The sequence below is a fragment of the Glarea lozoyensis genome, assembly GCF_000409485.1.
Source record: "Glarea lozoyensis ATCC 20868 chromosome Unknown GLAREA2, whole genome shotgun sequence".
Classification (NCBI taxonomy): Eukaryota; Fungi; Ascomycota; class Leotiomycetes; order Helotiales; family Helotiaceae; genus Glarea; species Glarea lozoyensis.
Window position 1 is genome coordinate 1,805,315 of NW_007360994.1, and position 17,808 is coordinate 1,823,122.

Here is a 17,808-nt window from a genome sequence, read left to right on the forward strand (position 1 = left end):
AAACAAATCTCCAAACTCAAGCGTATGCCACTCGAAGCAATAACCAGTATTGGAAATCACTCGTTCTCAAAATAAAGCTAGAAGAAAAGAAGACCGCCAAAATGGGGCGTTATTTCAAATCCGAGTTTTTCAACTTTGAGTTCATGAGAGTCTTGAATGGGGTTCCATTCCAACATGCAGACATTGGGGTTCGTTTCTCATAATAAACCAACTTCATAGCCATGTTATATTCTTGAAGCTGACTCATGACGGTTTAGGAGTGTATGGAAGCAGCCGCCCAAATTATCGATGGCAACGCAGAATCTTGGTTTCAAGCATGGCAAATGGCAGCAGAAAAAACAGAAATGCTAGCGCAGCAAGCTCATGAAGCGGGCGATAGAGACGGTGAACGTTGGTCGCTTCTCAAAACTGCCCATTACTTGAGATCGAGCGAGAACATCCTTCATTTGAATATGAACGACCCACGAATTCTCTCGGTGTCAGAGAAATCGATTGACTTCTTCCAACGAGGAATGTGCCTGCTTGACAGCAAAGTCTATCGACTCGAGATACCCTTCGAGGACTATTTATTACCAGCATATCTTTATATGCCCACCTCTGGGAGCCAAATGAAAGGAGAGAAAATCCCCTTGATTGTTCAAACAGCAGGTTTCGACTCTTGCCAAGAAGAATTGTACTTTTTTGTGGCCTCAGGTGCACGTCAACGCGGATATGCAACATTAACTTTTGATGGCCCAGGCCAAGGCATAGTTATGAGGAAATTGAAGAAGAAATTAAGACCAGACTGGGAGGTTGTCATATCAAAAGTATTGGATTTCGTGGACGATTTTAGTTCGGGCCATCCAGAGTTGAATCTCGATCTTGATCGGCTTACGCTAACGGGTAACTCGCTAGGGGGTTATTTCGTTCTTCGAGGAGCTGTTGATTCTAGAGTCAAGGCTTGTGTCAGTACAGACGGCTTCTACGATCTTTGGCTTCTTACAGATTCGCGACTACCCAGGTGGTTCACAAATGGATGGAGATCCGGCTGGATAACGGATGACGTGTTTAATTCGATTTTCAACTTTGCTGCCCGGTTTGATATTCAAGTCGCTTGGGAGTTTCGCCACGGGATGTTTGCTTTTGGGGTAGACTCCCCAGCCAATGTCTTGCGCGAGTTTATGCGATATACTCTGCAGGAAGGAGGGAAAGAATATCTTTCAGATGTGCGGTGCCCTGTGATGGTCACAGGTGCGGCAGATACATTATATTTCAAGCCAGAGATAAGCACGACTTTGATATGGAATGCTTTGGAACATCTTGACGATGGAAAGCGAGCAATATGGATCGCAAAAGGGGTTGGCCAGGGAGGGTTGCAAGCCAAAATTGGCGCAATGAGTGTGGCTCATCAAAAGATGTTTTCGTGGATGGACGACCAGCTGGGCATTCAAAGACCAGTGGAGGAGAAATTGAGGTTGGAAACATTATAGTATCCGGAATTAAATGATTTATTGCTATGAGTACCGTTGGGAGTCGCGCATTAGAGTTGATAATCATGATGAGGTGACGCGCGACGTTGGAGCTTTGGATTCTCGTTGTTTATCACGTGATCGTATTCATGTCACGCTATGACCATCCTCATAATACATCAACCATTCCCACGAATGCCAGTAACATTGTTATTGAATGCGATTTGAATTACAGAAGACTCATTAGTGTTTGATTCAGAGAACTACCCATAGAGGCTCTAAAGTATAAAGCACGAATCTGACTTGAAAACAAGTATGCAAAACAACATGCTGTTTTGTGTCGCTTCAACTCTTCGTCAGCCGGAAGCTGTTCCGAGCTTAGCAGTTTATTTTGTGTTCAGCATCGCAGTGTAAAAACCATGAAATGAATACCTAGGTTCGTTCGGCCAAAGAAAACAATCAATTCCTCACAAAGATAGTGTAAGAATAAGGACTCAGCAAGCCTTAGCAGAACTGACGGGAACACCCACTTCCCCAGAAGGGGATTTACCAGCGCCCCGCTTATGTGGGTCAATTTATACTTTAACCGAGAATGGACCCCTGGACCCTGAAATGCAACTGCAGTGCAGCCCTCCATCGCCGAACATTCGGCTGCCTCTTCTCGCAACAAACAAACTCAGCCATTCTCAAAACTCACGCCCTAATACTGCACCGGCGACAGGAAAACACAAATCGAAAATCAAGCAATCACCAAGAACCCAAAATACCACCAAAACATCAAAATGTCAAGCTTCGAAACTTTCATTCGAGTGCTGCGCCTCCTTCCTCTTCTCACGTCAAGTTGGACATTGTTTTTCGCTCTGGACGAACATATCTTCCTTGGCACATGGACTCGACCATCTTACGCCGAAGTGGCCAACGTTCACCTGCCGGCTTGGTTTACTCTGTGGGGTCGGAGAGGCCGCTGGACAATTCTCCTTGGATACCCATCGAACTATCTCTTGGCCATTCTGAACCTTCTCGTTGCACGCGACCAACTGTATGCTGCCAGCGCCGCGAAGTGGTATGCTTTAGGACTACTTTTCAGCTTTGGTCATATCGCAATCTACGGAAAGACGGCAATTGGTCTCCTCGCCGACATCAAGGCTGATAGACCTAAAGGCAACAGTACCCACTCTATGGATGTGTGGTTGAAGATGAATATGATTCGTGCCTTCACGACCGATCTACCAGCCTGGGCTTGTTTCGCCGTTGCTGTACTAAAGGCGCTGTGATTCGGACCTCGGGGATATCATCCGGTGCAACACACATCAAAGACGAGGCTGAGCATCACCAGAATAAGAACTCACTTTTGTGCATGTGAAAACAAAATTGAAGGAACACATACAGAATTTGATGGTGTGAGATTGGTGGATGGGGCAAGTGGAATCGAGAGACCGACAGGGTTGACCTGCTCGTAACTACTTTATGTTACTTCCGTGGCGTTTTGGGGGTACAAAGCTCTGTTAGCAGATACTGGTATTTCCATATGCGAGTAATACAAATCCATCTTAGATCAGCACTGTGTCTTTGCCGTAGACATGTCCCCAAGAATGAATCCTTCCAACGGTCTTGTACCTTAGAGAAGCAAGTGATACCCTGAAAAGGCGTGCAGCACTTCCTCCCCAAACATCTTTTATATGTTTCGAAATTGCCGAACATTCGGTGATCCTTCCCAGCGATCGCCACAGGATTCTGGATGTCACTTCTCCACCCACACCACACCTGCATGCACATGGCACCCAGCAATTACTATCTTTGGCTCCAGACACGAGGAGAACTCTAAATCGACCGAGCGTCCTGACATTATTCCCTGGAGACATAAGGCTAATGTTATTTGTCTCTCAACTCCGCAGGGACGAACAAACACTCCCCAACATTCTTTGCTTCAACCTCTCGTTCGTCAACACCAGCCGACATGGATCCAGCAGCACAAGCGGCTTTGCTTGCCAACCCTCCGTATCCTGATGAGAATATCGGACATAGATACATAGTGACACTCAGCGTTACTTTCTTCTTCGTCCTATTGACTTTGGCTTTGAGATTGTATACTAGAATCAACATCACCAAATCTCTGGGTTGGGATGACTATACCGCGATACTAGCGACGGTTAGCAAACCCCTTGTTGATTCTTCCCTCCGGTTCTGATAATCATTCTAGCTCTTCGCGGTCGTCAATCTAATCTTCCAATCTCTAAACTACCACAATGGCGGAGGTCGTCATGCCTTGTATCTCAGCATGGATCAGCTCATCCAGGCTGTCAAGTACTCCAATCTGGCCATGATACCATTCATCTTCTGCACGATGTTAACCAAGATCTCAATTGCCATCATGGTTCTCCGCTTGATCAATATCAAGGGTATGAAATACTACATGTATTTCATGATAGGCAGTTTGGTATTGGTCAATGGAGCCGCAATTGTGATCATCTTCTCATTTTGCAGACCCACTTACGCGTACTGGGATATCACTGTTGTCAAGCCACACTGTTGGAGTAAGAAGGTTTTAGAGACGGCTTCGAACGTTCAGGGAGGTGAGTTTTACTTTGCTCAAGAATGCTATCAAGAGAATTCGCGTCTAATCCTTTCCATAGCATGGTCCATTTTCACCGATCTCGTCTGCACGTCCGTCCCAATCATCATGATCTGGCGACTCCAAATGGCGCGAAACTACAAACTCGCCGTCTCCTTCCTCATCGGCTTCGGTCTCATGTAAATCCCCCCTTCCCACCAACAATGCCCCATCACTAACTCCAAATAGCACCACAATCTGCAGCGCCGTCCGCGTCGAACACTACATCAAACTCGAAGCCAACACGCACTCGGGCGATTCCACCTGTAAGTCTAATCAAACACACCATCCAAGATCTTACTAACAGCATCAGACGACGACGTCTCCACCATCGTCTGGATCTCCCTCGAAGAAAACATCGGCCTCATCTCCATGAACCTGCCGGCCCTCGGCAAGCTCTTCAAGCTCGCGCAAGACAAGATCTCAGGTAGCATGCGCTACCTCCTATCTGGCAGCAACAGCAAAACCACCAAATCCGAGGGCTATTACTCGTCGAAGGGCGGGAGCAAGAATACCGGGAAGACGGACTCGAATATTGAGATGGTGGGGAATCGGAATGAAAAGGCGAATCATAGGGAGAGGGAGAGGAGTTTGGAGGATGGTGATAGTTATGATTTTAATACTGTGGATGTTAAGGGGCATGTTAGGATGGCTGTTTCGCCGGCTTAAGTGGTGCCAGAGAGGAGCTTGGTGAGTCGAGTGCCGGCTCTATTTGGGAAGTCGTCTATGTATTATTATGCCACGGATCGTATGTAGGGCCGTTGGGGTCTTTGTTTGTTATTCCCCAGTACGTACTATGTTGGAAAGAGCTGGGTCGTTCACGAATTGGATGTGTAGATGACGGAAAGCAAGAATATATCATGACCTTGATTTCTCACTTTTAAAACCCTTATTTCTCTTACACAGATTTCATTCGCCTTTTGTTCACATTTTGACACGAAGTTCAGTTTCGGGATTTGGTTGGTGACTAGCCCGGACTTTAGTCTTCCTATAAGAATTCCATCAAGTATATACACTTATGCTCGAGTGCACTCAAGGCATAGCGAACAATTATTTGATTTTTGGTATCTGACTGAATCCCGCACGCCAGTTTCGTAATCTTATCTCATCTCATTACACACAACGGCCCGCGCCATAGATCACATATGATAGCTCAACTAATCATCTCTCATAGCGCAAAAATGGGTTTAACCCTCCAACTCCATTTCCCTTTTCCCCTCCCCATCCCCAACCTACCTCGCCATTACATTTCCCACAATAAAGAACACCCACGCCCCCACATCCACCACAACCGACCTCACCAAATGCATCTTCAACCACTTCCCCATCGTCCCCGTCACCTCCCCCTTCGGCTTATCCTCACAAACCTCATTCAGCAATTTAATCGCAATGGGCGCGAACAGGAAATGCGCGAATTGAAACGCGAAGCCGCACCAGTACCATTTTTCCGCGCCGGCGGCCTGGAGCGCGGAGCGCGAGGTGAAGATGTTGGCGAGGGCGGTGCCCAGGGAGAAGGGGAAGAGGGTTATGATTACGAATTTCGCTTTGGCGAGCCACTGAAAGTATGTTAGTTTGTGTTTCGGAATTTTTATTTTGGAGGGGTTGAGGGTGAGGGGATATACTTGGGTGAACCATTTCGCGAGAAAGGCGTTGGATTCATTTCGATACGTCGGGTTCATGAAACGTGATAGGAACAGGTATTCATCGAACGCGAACATGAGGATCGCCGTCGAGCTCAATACGGGCAGAAGCCGCAGAAAGGCTAGAGTTTCTGGCGACATGCTGGTGTCGCGTGGTGGGTCTAGATCGTGGTTGCCAAAGTGCAGATGGTTTGGGCGTAAGATGCGGTTGATAGAAGGCTAGGAGGCTGTGCTTCCAGACGAATGGTATGTGTTGGCGGCGTAAATGATGGGCCGTTGGACGAAGGATTCCGCCGAATGCCCGTTGAGTGTGGTAGCACGATGAATAACCTTATATCGCCAACCAACAGATTGATGTGGGAATGGATGTTGGTGAGCTTACGTAGGTGGGTAGGTGTTGCGGCCGTAATGCTATACGCTGCGGTTGTCCAATCCGAAGGTTCGGCTGCGGTGAATATTGGGGTGTGCTTACTTTGTGGATTTGTGAAACACATATGTCCGAGTGCGTAGGAACTGAAGTGATACAAGTGTGAATTGATTGGTTGCTGAGACTGCCTGTTGATTGTTGTTTATGAACTTGACTGATCCCGTGACCACACCGATGGGAGATGTGCAGAGGATCAGCTCGTTATCAGCAGTCAAATAGCGATGGTTGGAAATGTGGATTGATGTTTCTTAGTGCAGAAGAAGAATACTCGAGACAGAACAAGTGACATCGACAAAATGAGTAAACCCATACTTCTTGTTGGCGGAACAGTTTTGGTGCATGACCAAGATGACCATCCTATCCCCTGCGAAAAAGACGTTGTAATTGAAGGAGATGTCATTACCAAGATCGAAGAAAAAGTCAATGTCGAACTCTATCCAGATGCTACTGTCATTGACTGCAAGAACAAAATTATCTCTCCAGGATTCATCGATACGCATCACCATCTCTGGCAAACACAATTGACTGGACGGCATGGCGACGACTCGCTTGTGGATTACATGGCGACAGGTATATTAAATGGCACCTTGAGATCAGCTAGTGACTGACGAGCTGCAGGAAACTTGACGGCCTTTTTCTTCACACCTGAAGATATATTTTGGGGTCAGCTAGGAGGAGCCTTGCAGGCGTTGAATGGAGGTACGACGACGGTGGCCGATCATGCGCATATGAACTATTCTGGAGAGCACAGTAAGAGCCCCTCAATTCTAGGCTTCCGGCGTTCGAAATTAATTTAGTTCTAGCAAATCGTGCAACTGACGCAACTATCGCATCTGGAATCCGTTCTGTTTTCTGTTACACACCGACACCACTCGTGGCGAGCTGGGATCATAATGGTCCAGCTTTAAACTGGGACATTCTTGCAGACTGGGTAATTCCGTACTTCTCAGAATTGAGCCGGAAGTTGAAAGTTCATCCGCTCTTATCCTTGGGTTTGGCGTTCGATGGCTATGCATTGGTTCCACCGCATATCACGAAGTCTCTTTTTGAGACTGCACGATCGCTAGATTGTCAGATCATTACTACGCATTATGCTCGGAACCTGCTTCTTGGAGAGCCACCGTCGGTTGTGAAGACTTTGTACGACCTAGACTTACTTTCCAAGGACTGTGTAATATCGCATGCAACAGATGCTACCCAAGAAGACATTGCCATGCTAAAAGAAAAAGGGGCTTCTGTCAGCTGTACTCCAGTCTTGGAGTTACAAATGGGACTTGGGTCACCGATGGTATGTAAACCCGAGCTTACGGGAAATACCAGCCTTGGGTGTGATTCACATAGTGTCGTTCGGGGATCGATGCTGGACCAGATGCGCGCAGCCTTGAGTAATGGCAGAGGCGAGCAAGTCAGGCTTCTGCGGGCAGCCGGAAAATTCCCCATGCAGATGAAGCCAAGCGTCGAGGATATCTTCAACTTGGCTACTATACACGGTGCCAGAGCTTTGGGAATGCAAAATAAAATCGGTCGTATCGACGTCGGGCTGAAAGCTGACATTGTAATATGGGGAACGACATCTCCAAGCATGGTCTGCGCTGCCATTCACGACCCTGTCGCAGCAATCGTCACACAAGCTGGTACACATGACGCCGAATGTGTTATCGTAGGTGGAAACATTCGAAAAAACGGAGGCAGATTGATGGCAACGATCGGCAAGAGTGACTCCCTTGATTCTGTTGCTCAAGGTGTCAATCAGCTAAGCTTAACCTCCCACATGGGAGATGGAAAAGAGTTTGAGCACGCAGTGGAACCCACAGGGATCGAGTGGGAATTAGTTGCTGAAAAGCTTGTCAAAAGTAGGGCTGAGATCGAGTCCAGAATTGCCGAGACAGGCTATGATGCTAAGGAGGCTAGAACGGAGTTCATGGCTGGGTTTGGATTCGACGCAACGTGCCTCGAAGTTTGAGTTAGGAAACTAGAATGAAGATCTTGAGCTCGTATACTTTCCCTTCTAGTGATGTACTCCGAGTGAAGAGTAGGCTTACGCCTCTGTGCCTCCATCTTTCCCAAGTCCCATGACATAATGACTCGAGAAGAGTCCCATACACGCACGATTGGTTGATAGCAAACAAACAGGTTGATTTGTATACATTGAGCATGGAATAAATCCTTCGCGCAAGGTGTGATACCGAGGATCGTTGTGCTTGGAGTTGTATTTCCAGAAGCTCCCTGTCTGGGCCCTCATGATGGGAACGATGGGGTAGCTAGCTGGCTGGAATCTTCTCCAGGCTTAGCAGGCGTTACGTCCGTGACGAGTTCCTGGTTTTAGGACAGACATGATCTGATAGGCGCACAGTTTCAAGAACGGTGTCTCGACTACTGTATACCCGCATATGGCGTTGAGGCGTTGTTGTTCGGGTCCTGCCATGGCCGGCATGGTGGCGATCAATTCAACGGCTCTTTGACTGTATCGAGCAACGTGCCTGCAGGTCAGCGAAGGAATAGGAAGCTAAGAACATCACATGCAGTAGCTTCTCTTTCAAACGCACTGACTTTTACCCCCAAGGACATCGATCAATCAAAAGATCAGACAAAAGCCTCCAAATGCTACTCGTTTAGGAGCAACATGATGTCGTTGGCATCTTGCACGTTCTCAAGATAAGGTGCGGCGTAGTAGGTCCCCGAATGCGACCGCCGACTACAAATCAAGCCCCCACGATGGAGGGTCTCGATCTCTAATGTCTTTGATGATTGTATTTGGGTAGTCGTATTTTCCCATCTCGTAAATACTGATGGCCAAGGTCCGTAAGCCAGATACCAACATACCAACAATATACTCAATACAGGCTATTTCCATTGGCGCTTCAGCGAGCCATCCTTCGACCCAGGTTCCCAACACCCTATCGGTAGATCATATATTAACCCGCAGCAAACAAATGAACAGGAAATAAGCTCTCCACTGAAACGGGTAGGCGCACGGGAAATCGTACAGACCGTTGTCAGCTTGGGGTCGCACCGCACACCGAGCGCAGCGCCATAAGATTTCCGTAACACAAGATCGGATGTTTTAGGCTGACTCAAATTCCGTAAGAGCTAATTGCGCCATACGTGCGAAATTATAGCGGAATACGGGGTGAAGACATTCGTATCGCTCAGCCAATACATGTTTGTTTGGCTTGGGTCAACGTGGCTGGCTTAGAACCGGTTAAAGGCGAGCGTTCAAATGATTACGGGGGACAGCCTGCATATGGTGGTGTCACTTGGGTACAAGACCTGAGTGGTGTGTATCATCCTTCGGCGTATTCGAGGAATGCCTGTCGACGTTCTGACGTTGGCTAACGTCGGATTTAGAACCTCAATCAAGAAGATGTACAATCATCAGAAGTCAACGCAGGTTCCAGGCACAGCTGTCTGCTTCAACACACAACTCCGGAGAGGTGTGGGTGCCGACAAATAAACAATGATAGTGTCCTGTGGTTATTATGCAGAATGCAATTGCTCTTCAGATTGCATTTTCTGAGGATCATCAAGCAAGATGCTGAAAACTCGCGGTGGAGCAGGCCGTTACCAGCCGGCAAGAAGAACAGTCTGTGATCGGTGCCATGGTCAGAAGTTACGATGCGAACGAGATGATAAGTCTGACAGCTGCAAAAGATGCAGGAAAGCTGGCGCCATGTGCTTGGTGACTCCATTTGTACGGATAAGAAGGCCATCGGTGATGGAACCCAGAGGGATTCCAACGAGAGAAGCGCAAGCATGGAATCCTAGAACTGGAGAAGAGACCGGGTACTGCACGAGAACACCGGAAGAGGAAATTAGCCCATCTAATTACCTTAACAACGAGACCATGTTCTGGTCGACTGTCGATACCGACCGAGCGACTTTTCAAGATAATGCAGAACACAATATGGCATTAGAAAATCTCCTGTTTTCTCCCACTTTGACGCCGGAAGCGGAGTTTGGACAGCTCCAGGATATGAACTGGGAGCGGAGACAATACCAACGAGATGACAGCGGATGTGGAATGTCCCTGAGTCCTACAAGACAAACCGCCATTTTACCATCGGGATCTGGAAGTACGTCCAGTCAGTTGGACAGTCCCCGAGATTCTATGCCCGCAGAAAGGACGATTCAACCGGTAGATGAACCCTCGACGCGCCAACCAAAAGATCATGCTGAAACAGAAGACGAAGTCGCAATTCAGCGCCTTAGCAAGCTCCACAGTTCTTTATACAGCAGCTCGACGACTTCGTCGAGAAATGGCGGGACGGGTGTCATGAATCATTTACCCGTCGAAACACTTCACAGTTACGCAGTAGCTCTGATCGACGTGATCAGAAGCGTAACTGCTCTGACGAAACAACAAAACATAGACACCCCGCCATACGACCTACCCAAATCCGAGACCTCAACCGACCAAAGCTCCAACCATCCAACCCAAATCAAACCAGGCACAAACCCTAGCATCACATTCCTAGTATTAGGCTGCTACTCCCGTCTCCTCACCCTCTTCTCACGAACCGTCCACCACGCAGACAGCGCCCTCACCCTCCTAACCCACTCCCCCTCCAACCCAGACCGCGAGCAAAACTCCATCGACCTCGTCCAGATGATGAGCAGCATCGAGTACCTCACCATCCGCATAAACAACGCCGTGTATTCCATGACGCCCAATCAACCCTCCATACCGAGCACGCCCGCCGCGCTCCCCTGGGATATCGTGTGCGCGCCCATGCAAACGATCTGTGATCAGAAAGAGCGATTGCACGACATGATCCAGCGCGTGTCGAAATCGCTGCGTGAGGGTCCCGTGGTGTGAAGGGGGTGGTACCGAGGTGTTGGTTTGATGTTGGAATAAGGATAAACGGTGTGCGATGGACGGCCCGCTTGGTTACACGAGATGGTGGGCGGGATGGCGAATGCCGCGGTTTGTGAATATGTGCTTGTGGATTTGGAATAGATTTGGTGCGGAAGGTTGCGTACGTGTATTTATATGTCGTGGTATGAGCCTTGCTTTTTGTTGTTTGTGCGGACTGCGATTTTGATGGAGGTGGGTTTGGGTTTTTGGTTTTGGTTGAGGGATTGTGTTATATATGGTTTACATATTAAGTGTCCGTGTTAGGACGGAGGATTATGAGAATCCCACATACGATATGCAATGATATGCCCTACTAAATGCTTTCATAATCTTTAAGTGTGAAGACGAGATGAGTTGTGGTTAGCATACCTCGGTTTTTGATATATGTTACAGATACCCAGCTTTGCAATTACTAACCAAAAACAAAAAAAATCTTCTAATTTTTATAAGCATTTCTTCAATTCCTAAAATCACCATTCCAGTATCGTTACCCACAGATTAATCAAGTAGTTTTAAGTAACCTTGGGTAATTATCACGTCGGCTTTTCGAAGTCAGTAATAATCTAGACTAATTACTAAGAATCCAATACGAACTTCCGACTAGAGAGAACCTAAATGTAGGTTTTCTAAAGTTGGATAAATCGTTCATGAACAACATCTTGACGTTGACGAGGAGGGGGTGTTGAAGGGGCCATGGAGGAGGCGGGTCAGCTGATGTGTTAACCGATCGAAGCGTACGCCTCATTGTTTATAGACCACGTGCAGAATGTTCCTCATACAGAGCATCTAGCACGAAATTAAGATTGGTGTATTCATGCTAAACAGGAGAAAGAGCCTATATTATCAAGGCATTTTACCGATATTTTATCTCCTTACCTGAGCGCAGATATCTCAAATGCTGCCCAATTATCTAACAATGCTAACGTCAAAAAACAATATCATTCCATCACGCTTCAGCTTTCAGCTGCTCTTTACTGCCTGATTGTGCTTTGGTCTTTGCCTTGTTTAAGTCTACAAGATTATGCCATTTGCAAGCAAAAGCAAGCAGCAGCATCAACCCAGCGGTAGCAATTCCTATCGCATAAGCGCTCTTCAATCCATCCATATACGCTCTCAATACCCTGGGAATGGTTTCAGCGGGCAGCTTTTGTCGAATTTCAGTTGCACCTGTGAGGACAACGAGAAGTGGATCGAGTTCCGGGACGGTCTCGATGATTCGTTTGATCAAAGTGTTTACGAAAGCGCTTTGCGCAGCTGAGATCATCAGGGATCCTCCGAGTGTTTGTGCGAATAATATCATCGCGGTAGCGGAGGCGATGTCTTCATCGCTCATAACGGCTTGAGCTGCAATAAGAGGTGTTTGTACTCCAAGACCATATCCTATTCCGGCAAGCGCTTGGTATCCGATCCATGCAGGTGATCCGGTTCCGATATCAAGTGTATACAAAAGTGCGGCTCCAATGACAGATAATACTCCGCTGAGACCCAGATATAGCACATAAAGGCCGAAACTTTCGAGACTCTTGGCGGCTATAATGGTGCCAACTGTAAGGCCTAGAACTAACGGAATGGTTCGTATGCCACTTTGTGCTGCGGTTGTTCCGTCGATGACTTGGAAGTATATCGGGACGTAATATACGAATAGCCAGGAAGATGAGGCTAGAAAGAAGATAAATGCCATGACACCCCACATCGTTCGGTCTTTGAGAAGTCGTGGCGGAACCATCGCTCGCTCGCCCAAGACGAATTGGATGACACAGAATACGATGAAGAGTAGTATGAAACCAATGAGTAAGCCGATTATCATGGCCGATTTCCAGGCATGTGTGATTCCGGCTTTTTGTAGGGCGAGTAGATAGCATACTACTGATGCCATAATTACGAATATGCCGAGGACATCGAAGTTTAGGAGCTTCTCTTTGAGAGGAACATCAACGGTCTTAGAAGCAGCTGGTGTAACGAAGAAGAGTGCTATAATTCCCACGACAGCAGCCCCCAGAGGCAAGTTGATGTAGAAACCTATTTCTTTTGTCAGCAAACATGATGGCTCGTGGTTGGTATTTACTTACACCATCTCCAACTAACATGCGTGGTGAAAAGCCCTCCGATCAGCGGTCCAACGACACTAGCAACTCCGTAAGATCCACCAACAAAACCTGTATATGCTCCTCGTTTCTCCGGTGGTGCTATGAAGGCGATGATTGTGAAAGATCCTGAGAATATACCAGCTCCTCCAACTCCTGCTATGGCTCGGCCTACAATTAAAGTTGTGCTATTTTTTGACAGTGCTGTTGCGTATTAATTTATGTGCAATTATTTAGGAAGCTTGGAGATAAAACGTACCACATATCAAGCTTCCAACTTCGAATATCAATATCGACACGAGGTACACCGATTTCAAAGGGAAGTATTTGAATGCCTTGCCCCATGCCGACTGAAATGAAGATAAGGTCAGGAAGAATGCGCTGCCGTACCATCCTATGGAATCGATGCCATTAAATTCGTCGGTGATCTGGGGAATCGCTGTCGACACAATGGTCTAGATCGACATTAGTTTCCAGCTCAGATACCGTTTTGTAGATGTCTAAGGAGAGGGATTCTTACCATGTCCAAAGAAGTCAAGAAAATCGCAAGACATAACGCGATGATTAGCAATAGTAACCGCACCCCACTCGGATAGAGCCCCTTCACAGAATTATTCCTAACATCAGCTTCCGCGGCACCATCCGCAGCAGTACGTTTCTTGATCATGCCATTCCATGGTTTAAATTTCCGCCCAACAGCCTTCTCCTCGACAGACACAGGCTCCTTCGTTATCGCTTGAGGTTCTTCTGCCATATTTGCGGTTGAAGATGACGAAAAGTTGCGCTGGTCGAGCGTGACTTCGCGAAGTTGTTAACGCGAAGCTGAGGACGATTCGAAAATGGCTTACCAATCTTCCAACCAACAAATCGCACGATGCTAACTTTCTTGGTTATTGACAGCAGATAGAAATGTTTGACTGCCGAAAGTTCGGTAGTTACACCAAAACACAGCAAACATTCACCTCATTGGCGAGATTCGATTGCAGCAAACGCACCCGAATGGCGAAGCTTAAATGCGCCATAAAGGCACGACATTCATCCAGTTGGCGGCGTAAAAAAGCCACACGGCGCATTAAACTATCCGCCTTGTGTGGCGAGCAATAAATGATTGTTTTCGTGGCGGCCGAAGGAATTGTTTGTATTCGGCACCTCGAACGGGTGCCGAACCCGACTTTATGGCGAAGGATTCTGACCATGTTTCAAGTTAATCACCAATTGGCTAAGAGACACAAACATTTTAAATTTTCCTAATGTAGTAATTTTGAGGTTGTCACATGCTTAACTCGTGTTCTGGTTATTGAGGTTTTCGATGCCGAAGATCGAATAAGCGAGGAGTGTGAACATTCCAGTTTGGTATAGTGCGACAGAAATCACGAGATCTTGAATCAGAAAAGATACCGGGTGATATCACATCTCTGTCATAATATCAATTCTATAGAGAACAGTGTCTAGAGCTTTGGTGGAAACCGACATGCAACCAACACAGACAGCCCTAAGGGTTGGAGGAAACGGGAAATATAAACTAGACAGCTCTGCAAAGATTCCCGTACCCAGACCTACATGCGTCCTCGTAAGAAATGTCGCTGTGGCATTGAACCCAGCTGATGCAAAGATGGTCGATCTCTCAGCATCCTCCGGTGCGATAGGAGGATACGATTTTGCTGGTGAAATAGTGACAGTTGGTTCAGAAGTCACAAGAGATTTGAAGATTGGCGATCGTGTTTGTGGACCGGTGTTTGGCAATAATCCCGGTAACCCAGATTGTGGTGCATTTTGCGAGTATGTTGAAGTGGAAGCTCAATTGGTCTTGAGAATACCGGACAATATGTCATTTGAAGATGGAGCTGGGCTTGGAATTGCTTCAGCAACTGTAGGCATGGCTTTGTATCATTCGATAGGTTTGCCGATGGCGCCTGTTAGTCGAGGAAAAGCCCAAGAGGAGTTTGCGTTGGTATATGGTGGAAGCACTTCTTGTGGGACTTTGGCTGTCCAACTTCTTGTTCAGTAAGTTTCACGTTGATAAATTTACACTTTATGGTCAATCTCTGACCCTCTTTAGCTCTGGATATAAAGTAATAGCAACTTGTTCTCCCAAGAACTTTCCTTTGCTCAAATCACTACGCGCAACAGGAGTTTTCGACTATCGATCACCAAATTGTGCATCAGATATCCTCAAAGCAACCAAGAATACTCTTGGTATCGTTCTAGATTGCATCACAGACAGAACCACGATGAAACTCTGCTATGGAGTGATGGGAGACAAAGGTGGCAAGTATACTAGTCTGGATCCATTTCCAATACCTATGCACACACGTAGCGACATCACACCGCACTGGGTGTTTGTCTTGACAATGTTTGGACAGGCAATTGCGATGAAGGGTGCGTTCAAGCGGAAGAAGCGACCTCAGGATGTTGAGTTCGCGAAGAAGTGGTTTGTGAGGATGCAAGAACTTTTAGATGGAAATGTAATTAAACCGCATCCGATACGTGTAATTCCAGGCGGGTTGGATGCGGTGGTAGAAGGTATAAATGAGCTTCGTTTAGGGAAAGTCTCGGGGGAGAAGCTTGTTGTAAGAGTTGCCGAGACATAGAAGTTCTGTAGAATTAGAGAATGTGTAAAGGTTACAAATGTTAGAATGATGAGTAGCAGCAGGAAAGCCTATCTGATGAATGAAAACAAAGTTCACGATTTATGTGAAAGTGCCTGGGAGAAGAGAATTGCGTAACACCGGAAGAAGAACATTGAGCAAGACCTCTTGACTCTTTTGGAGCTATTCGTTGCACCCTAGAATCACGAAACAATCACTTCTAGAAAACTAAAAACGAGATTATTTCATACGGGGCGTCCCCCAAGTTTATATTACTAAAGATTCTAGTACTGTGTTTTCAACATGCCCCAAACGTCCTTCCCCAGAGAAACAACACGATTAGAAACGTCTAAAATCACCTCCTTCATCAACTCATCTATCGTTTGCACATTCGTCTAGATGGCTTTAATCTCAAGTAATCTAAGAGCCAGGGCCGAAGCATTGGTAAGATGAGATAGCATCGTTGGCGCCAGACACTTTGCTAAGATCACTGATACCTGGGAAGCGAGTATCGAAGTGACGGAAACCGTTGCTGTCGGAGCATCCGAAGTCGCTAGATGTTAAGTTAGCACGAAAGTTTCTCAATTAATGAGGATCAATGAGGTAGAGTAAAACTTACAAGAAGAATCGGCAATCACCAGCGTTTTGGTCTGGACCGACGGATGAGACGAGATCGTTGAGATCGGAGCTTAGTGCAACTACATGATGTGTTAGCATTCACATCTAAGAGGAGGACTACATGGTAGACTCTTACTACATTGGCCAATTGGCTGCACAATGTGCACACATCGACCAGTGAAACCGGCATCGGTGCAGAGTTCAACACCTGCGTTTGAAGCTTGTCTCTGGTGAAGTGCGAGGGGAGATGGGGAAGCAACTTTTGGGGAAGCCGCTGGTTCTGCGACGGGAGTTGCAGCTGCGAGAGTGAAGATAGCAGCAATGCTGAGGAAGTTGGAAAACTGCATTTTGGGTTGAGGTTTTTGGTGTTGGTTGAAAGATTGGGAAGCGTTGTTGAAGTGCGTTGATGTGCTTGAGTGATGAGGATCTTCAACGGAGAATTGGAGCAACTATATACTTTTCTCTCACGAAGAAAATGATGATAATTTTCGTAATAGTATTCTCTCGGTGACGCGGTAAGAAATTGATTTTGTTAGCTTTTGCTCCTTCGGGAAGATTTCCCAAGGTTTTGGCGCAAGATGATTTCAAAGCGCTGCAAGTGAGAATGGGACAGCCATGCTTTGGGGATAGCTTCTTCCGCACCGGTGTTTGATTTTTCAATGATTATCCAAATCTCACTGATGAGTGATCAATGATTATATGGTATATCACAACGTCCATTCGCCACGAAAACGAGGCGGTCGTCCCCTCCAGACCCCCACCCACTTCATAAACTCATTCACTCTCGCGCATCTCCACTATTCACCGAACCCAAACATTTTACTACTTCATAAATGACAAAAGGCCAAATTCCTGCAACCAATCACAAAAGATCCAGTTTCATGTGGTATCTGACGGCCAATCTATTAATTCTTTCTCCAACAAAAGATCGTTTAAGCGATAACCACTCGCAAAGCAAAGAATCGCCAAAAAAAAGCTTCAAGCCTCAAAACAAAAACAAAAACAAATACTGGCAACCGCCAACACACCGTCGCAGTCAAATTCCATCCTAACAAAGTAAATTGGGCAACCGGTTTAGAGACTAGGACACTCCCAAGGGGGTGCAGTCAGCTTTTGCTGTTTTCTTTCTTGTCTAGTAGGTTTATTGTTTTTTCTTTTCTCCTTTTGACGACTGCAGGTTATATTTGATGAGCGCAACCGTTTTCAGAATACCGGTTGCCGATCTTCAATCAAGACTTTTAGTAAAACCGCACAACCCGAGTTCCTTGGGGTGTCCCGCCTCGTGGTGGACAAAATAAGTGGTAGTCGAAACACGATATTTCTTCGATTAAGTTAACGAAATATCTCAATTTAGTGGATCGACTTGGAAGAATATGACACATTCCGTCAGGTATTTTGAACAAATACGACTTTTTAAACTCTGTTCGAAGTCGACTTATTTAGTCTAAATATTAGTGGGTCAGTAACTAACATCTATTTTGTCCACTACGAGCCCGCGTAGGAAACACATCCACATAAAGTAGAGAACCACGTCGAT

At 46.6% G+C, this 17,808-nt stretch overlaps 9 protein-coding genes across 9 annotated transcripts; 6 read left to right on the forward strand and 3 right to left on the reverse strand.

Moving 5' to 3' along the window:
• Positions 1-101: 101 nt before the first annotated feature.
• On the forward strand, positions 102-1,469 carry GLAREA_03914 (alpha/beta-Hydrolase; the record flags this gene model as incomplete). Its single annotated transcript, XM_008084167.1, has 2 exons — positions 102-188; positions 258-1,469. 2 exons carry the CDS (start codon positions 102-104, stop codon positions 1,467-1,469), a joined length of 1,299 nt encoding a protein of 432 aa, XP_008082358.1.
• Positions 1,470-2,230: 761 nt separating this feature from the next.
• Positions 2,231-2,722, forward strand: GLAREA_03915 (integral membrane protein, putative; the record flags this gene model as incomplete). The annotated part of the gene is made up of 1 exon (XM_008084168.1): positions 2,231-2,722. The coding sequence occupies one exon, from the start codon at positions 2,231-2,233 to the stop codon at positions 2,720-2,722; it is 492 nt and encodes a 163-aa protein (XP_008082359.1).
• Positions 2,723-3,405: 683 nt separating this feature from the next.
• Positions 3,406-4,728, forward strand: GLAREA_03916 (uncharacterized protein; the record flags this gene model as incomplete). Its single annotated transcript, XM_008084169.1, has 5 exons — positions 3,406-3,597; positions 3,649-4,021; positions 4,082-4,199; positions 4,249-4,325; positions 4,373-4,728. The coding sequence occupies 5 exons, from the start codon at positions 3,406-3,408 to the stop codon at positions 4,726-4,728; spliced, it is 1,116 nt and encodes a 371-aa protein (XP_008082360.1).
• Positions 4,729-5,291: 563 nt separating this feature from the next.
• Positions 5,292-5,840, reverse strand: GLAREA_03917 (uncharacterized protein; the record flags this gene model as incomplete). The annotated part of the gene is made up of 2 exons (XM_008084170.1): positions 5,292-5,615; positions 5,682-5,840. The coding sequence occupies 2 exons, from the start codon at positions 5,838-5,840 to the stop codon at positions 5,292-5,294; spliced, it is 483 nt and encodes a 160-aa protein (XP_008082361.1).
• Positions 5,841-6,422: 582 nt separating this feature from the next.
• GLAREA_03918 (Metallo-dependent hydrolase) lies at positions 6,423-8,089 on the forward strand (the record flags this gene model as incomplete). Its single annotated transcript, XM_008084171.1, has 3 exons — positions 6,423-6,696; positions 6,745-6,876; positions 6,930-8,089. The coding sequence occupies 3 exons, from the start codon at positions 6,423-6,425 to the stop codon at positions 8,087-8,089; spliced, it is 1,566 nt and encodes a 521-aa protein (XP_008082362.1).
• A 1,569-nt stretch (positions 8,090-9,658) lies between these two features.
• On the forward strand, positions 9,659-10,942 carry GLAREA_03919 (Zn2/Cys6 DNA-binding protein; the record flags this gene model as incomplete). The annotated part of the gene is made up of 1 exon (XM_008084172.1): positions 9,659-10,942. The coding sequence occupies one exon, from the start codon at positions 9,659-9,661 to the stop codon at positions 10,940-10,942; it is 1,284 nt and encodes a 427-aa protein (XP_008082363.1).
• A 985-nt stretch (positions 10,943-11,927) lies between these two features.
• On the reverse strand, positions 11,928-13,819 carry GLAREA_03920 (MFS general substrate transporter; the record flags this gene model as incomplete). Its single annotated transcript, XM_008084173.1, has 4 exons — positions 11,928-13,000; positions 13,051-13,269; positions 13,325-13,520; positions 13,586-13,819. The coding sequence occupies 4 exons, from the start codon at positions 13,817-13,819 to the stop codon at positions 11,928-11,930; spliced, it is 1,722 nt and encodes a 573-aa protein (XP_008082364.1).
• A 717-nt stretch (positions 13,820-14,536) lies between these two features.
• Positions 14,537-15,656, forward strand: GLAREA_03921 (GroES-like protein; the record flags this gene model as incomplete). Its single annotated transcript, XM_008084174.1, has 2 exons — positions 14,537-15,069; positions 15,125-15,656. 2 exons carry the CDS (start codon positions 14,537-14,539, stop codon positions 15,654-15,656), a joined length of 1,065 nt encoding a protein of 354 aa, XP_008082365.1.
• A 417-nt stretch (positions 15,657-16,073) lies between these two features.
• On the reverse strand, positions 16,074-16,618 carry GLAREA_03922 (uncharacterized protein; the record flags this gene model as incomplete). The annotated part of the gene is made up of 3 exons (XM_008084175.1): positions 16,074-16,206; positions 16,273-16,351; positions 16,408-16,618. 3 exons carry the CDS (start codon positions 16,616-16,618, stop codon positions 16,074-16,076), a joined length of 423 nt encoding a protein of 140 aa, XP_008082366.1.
• Positions 16,619-17,808: the final 1,190 nt, after the last annotated feature.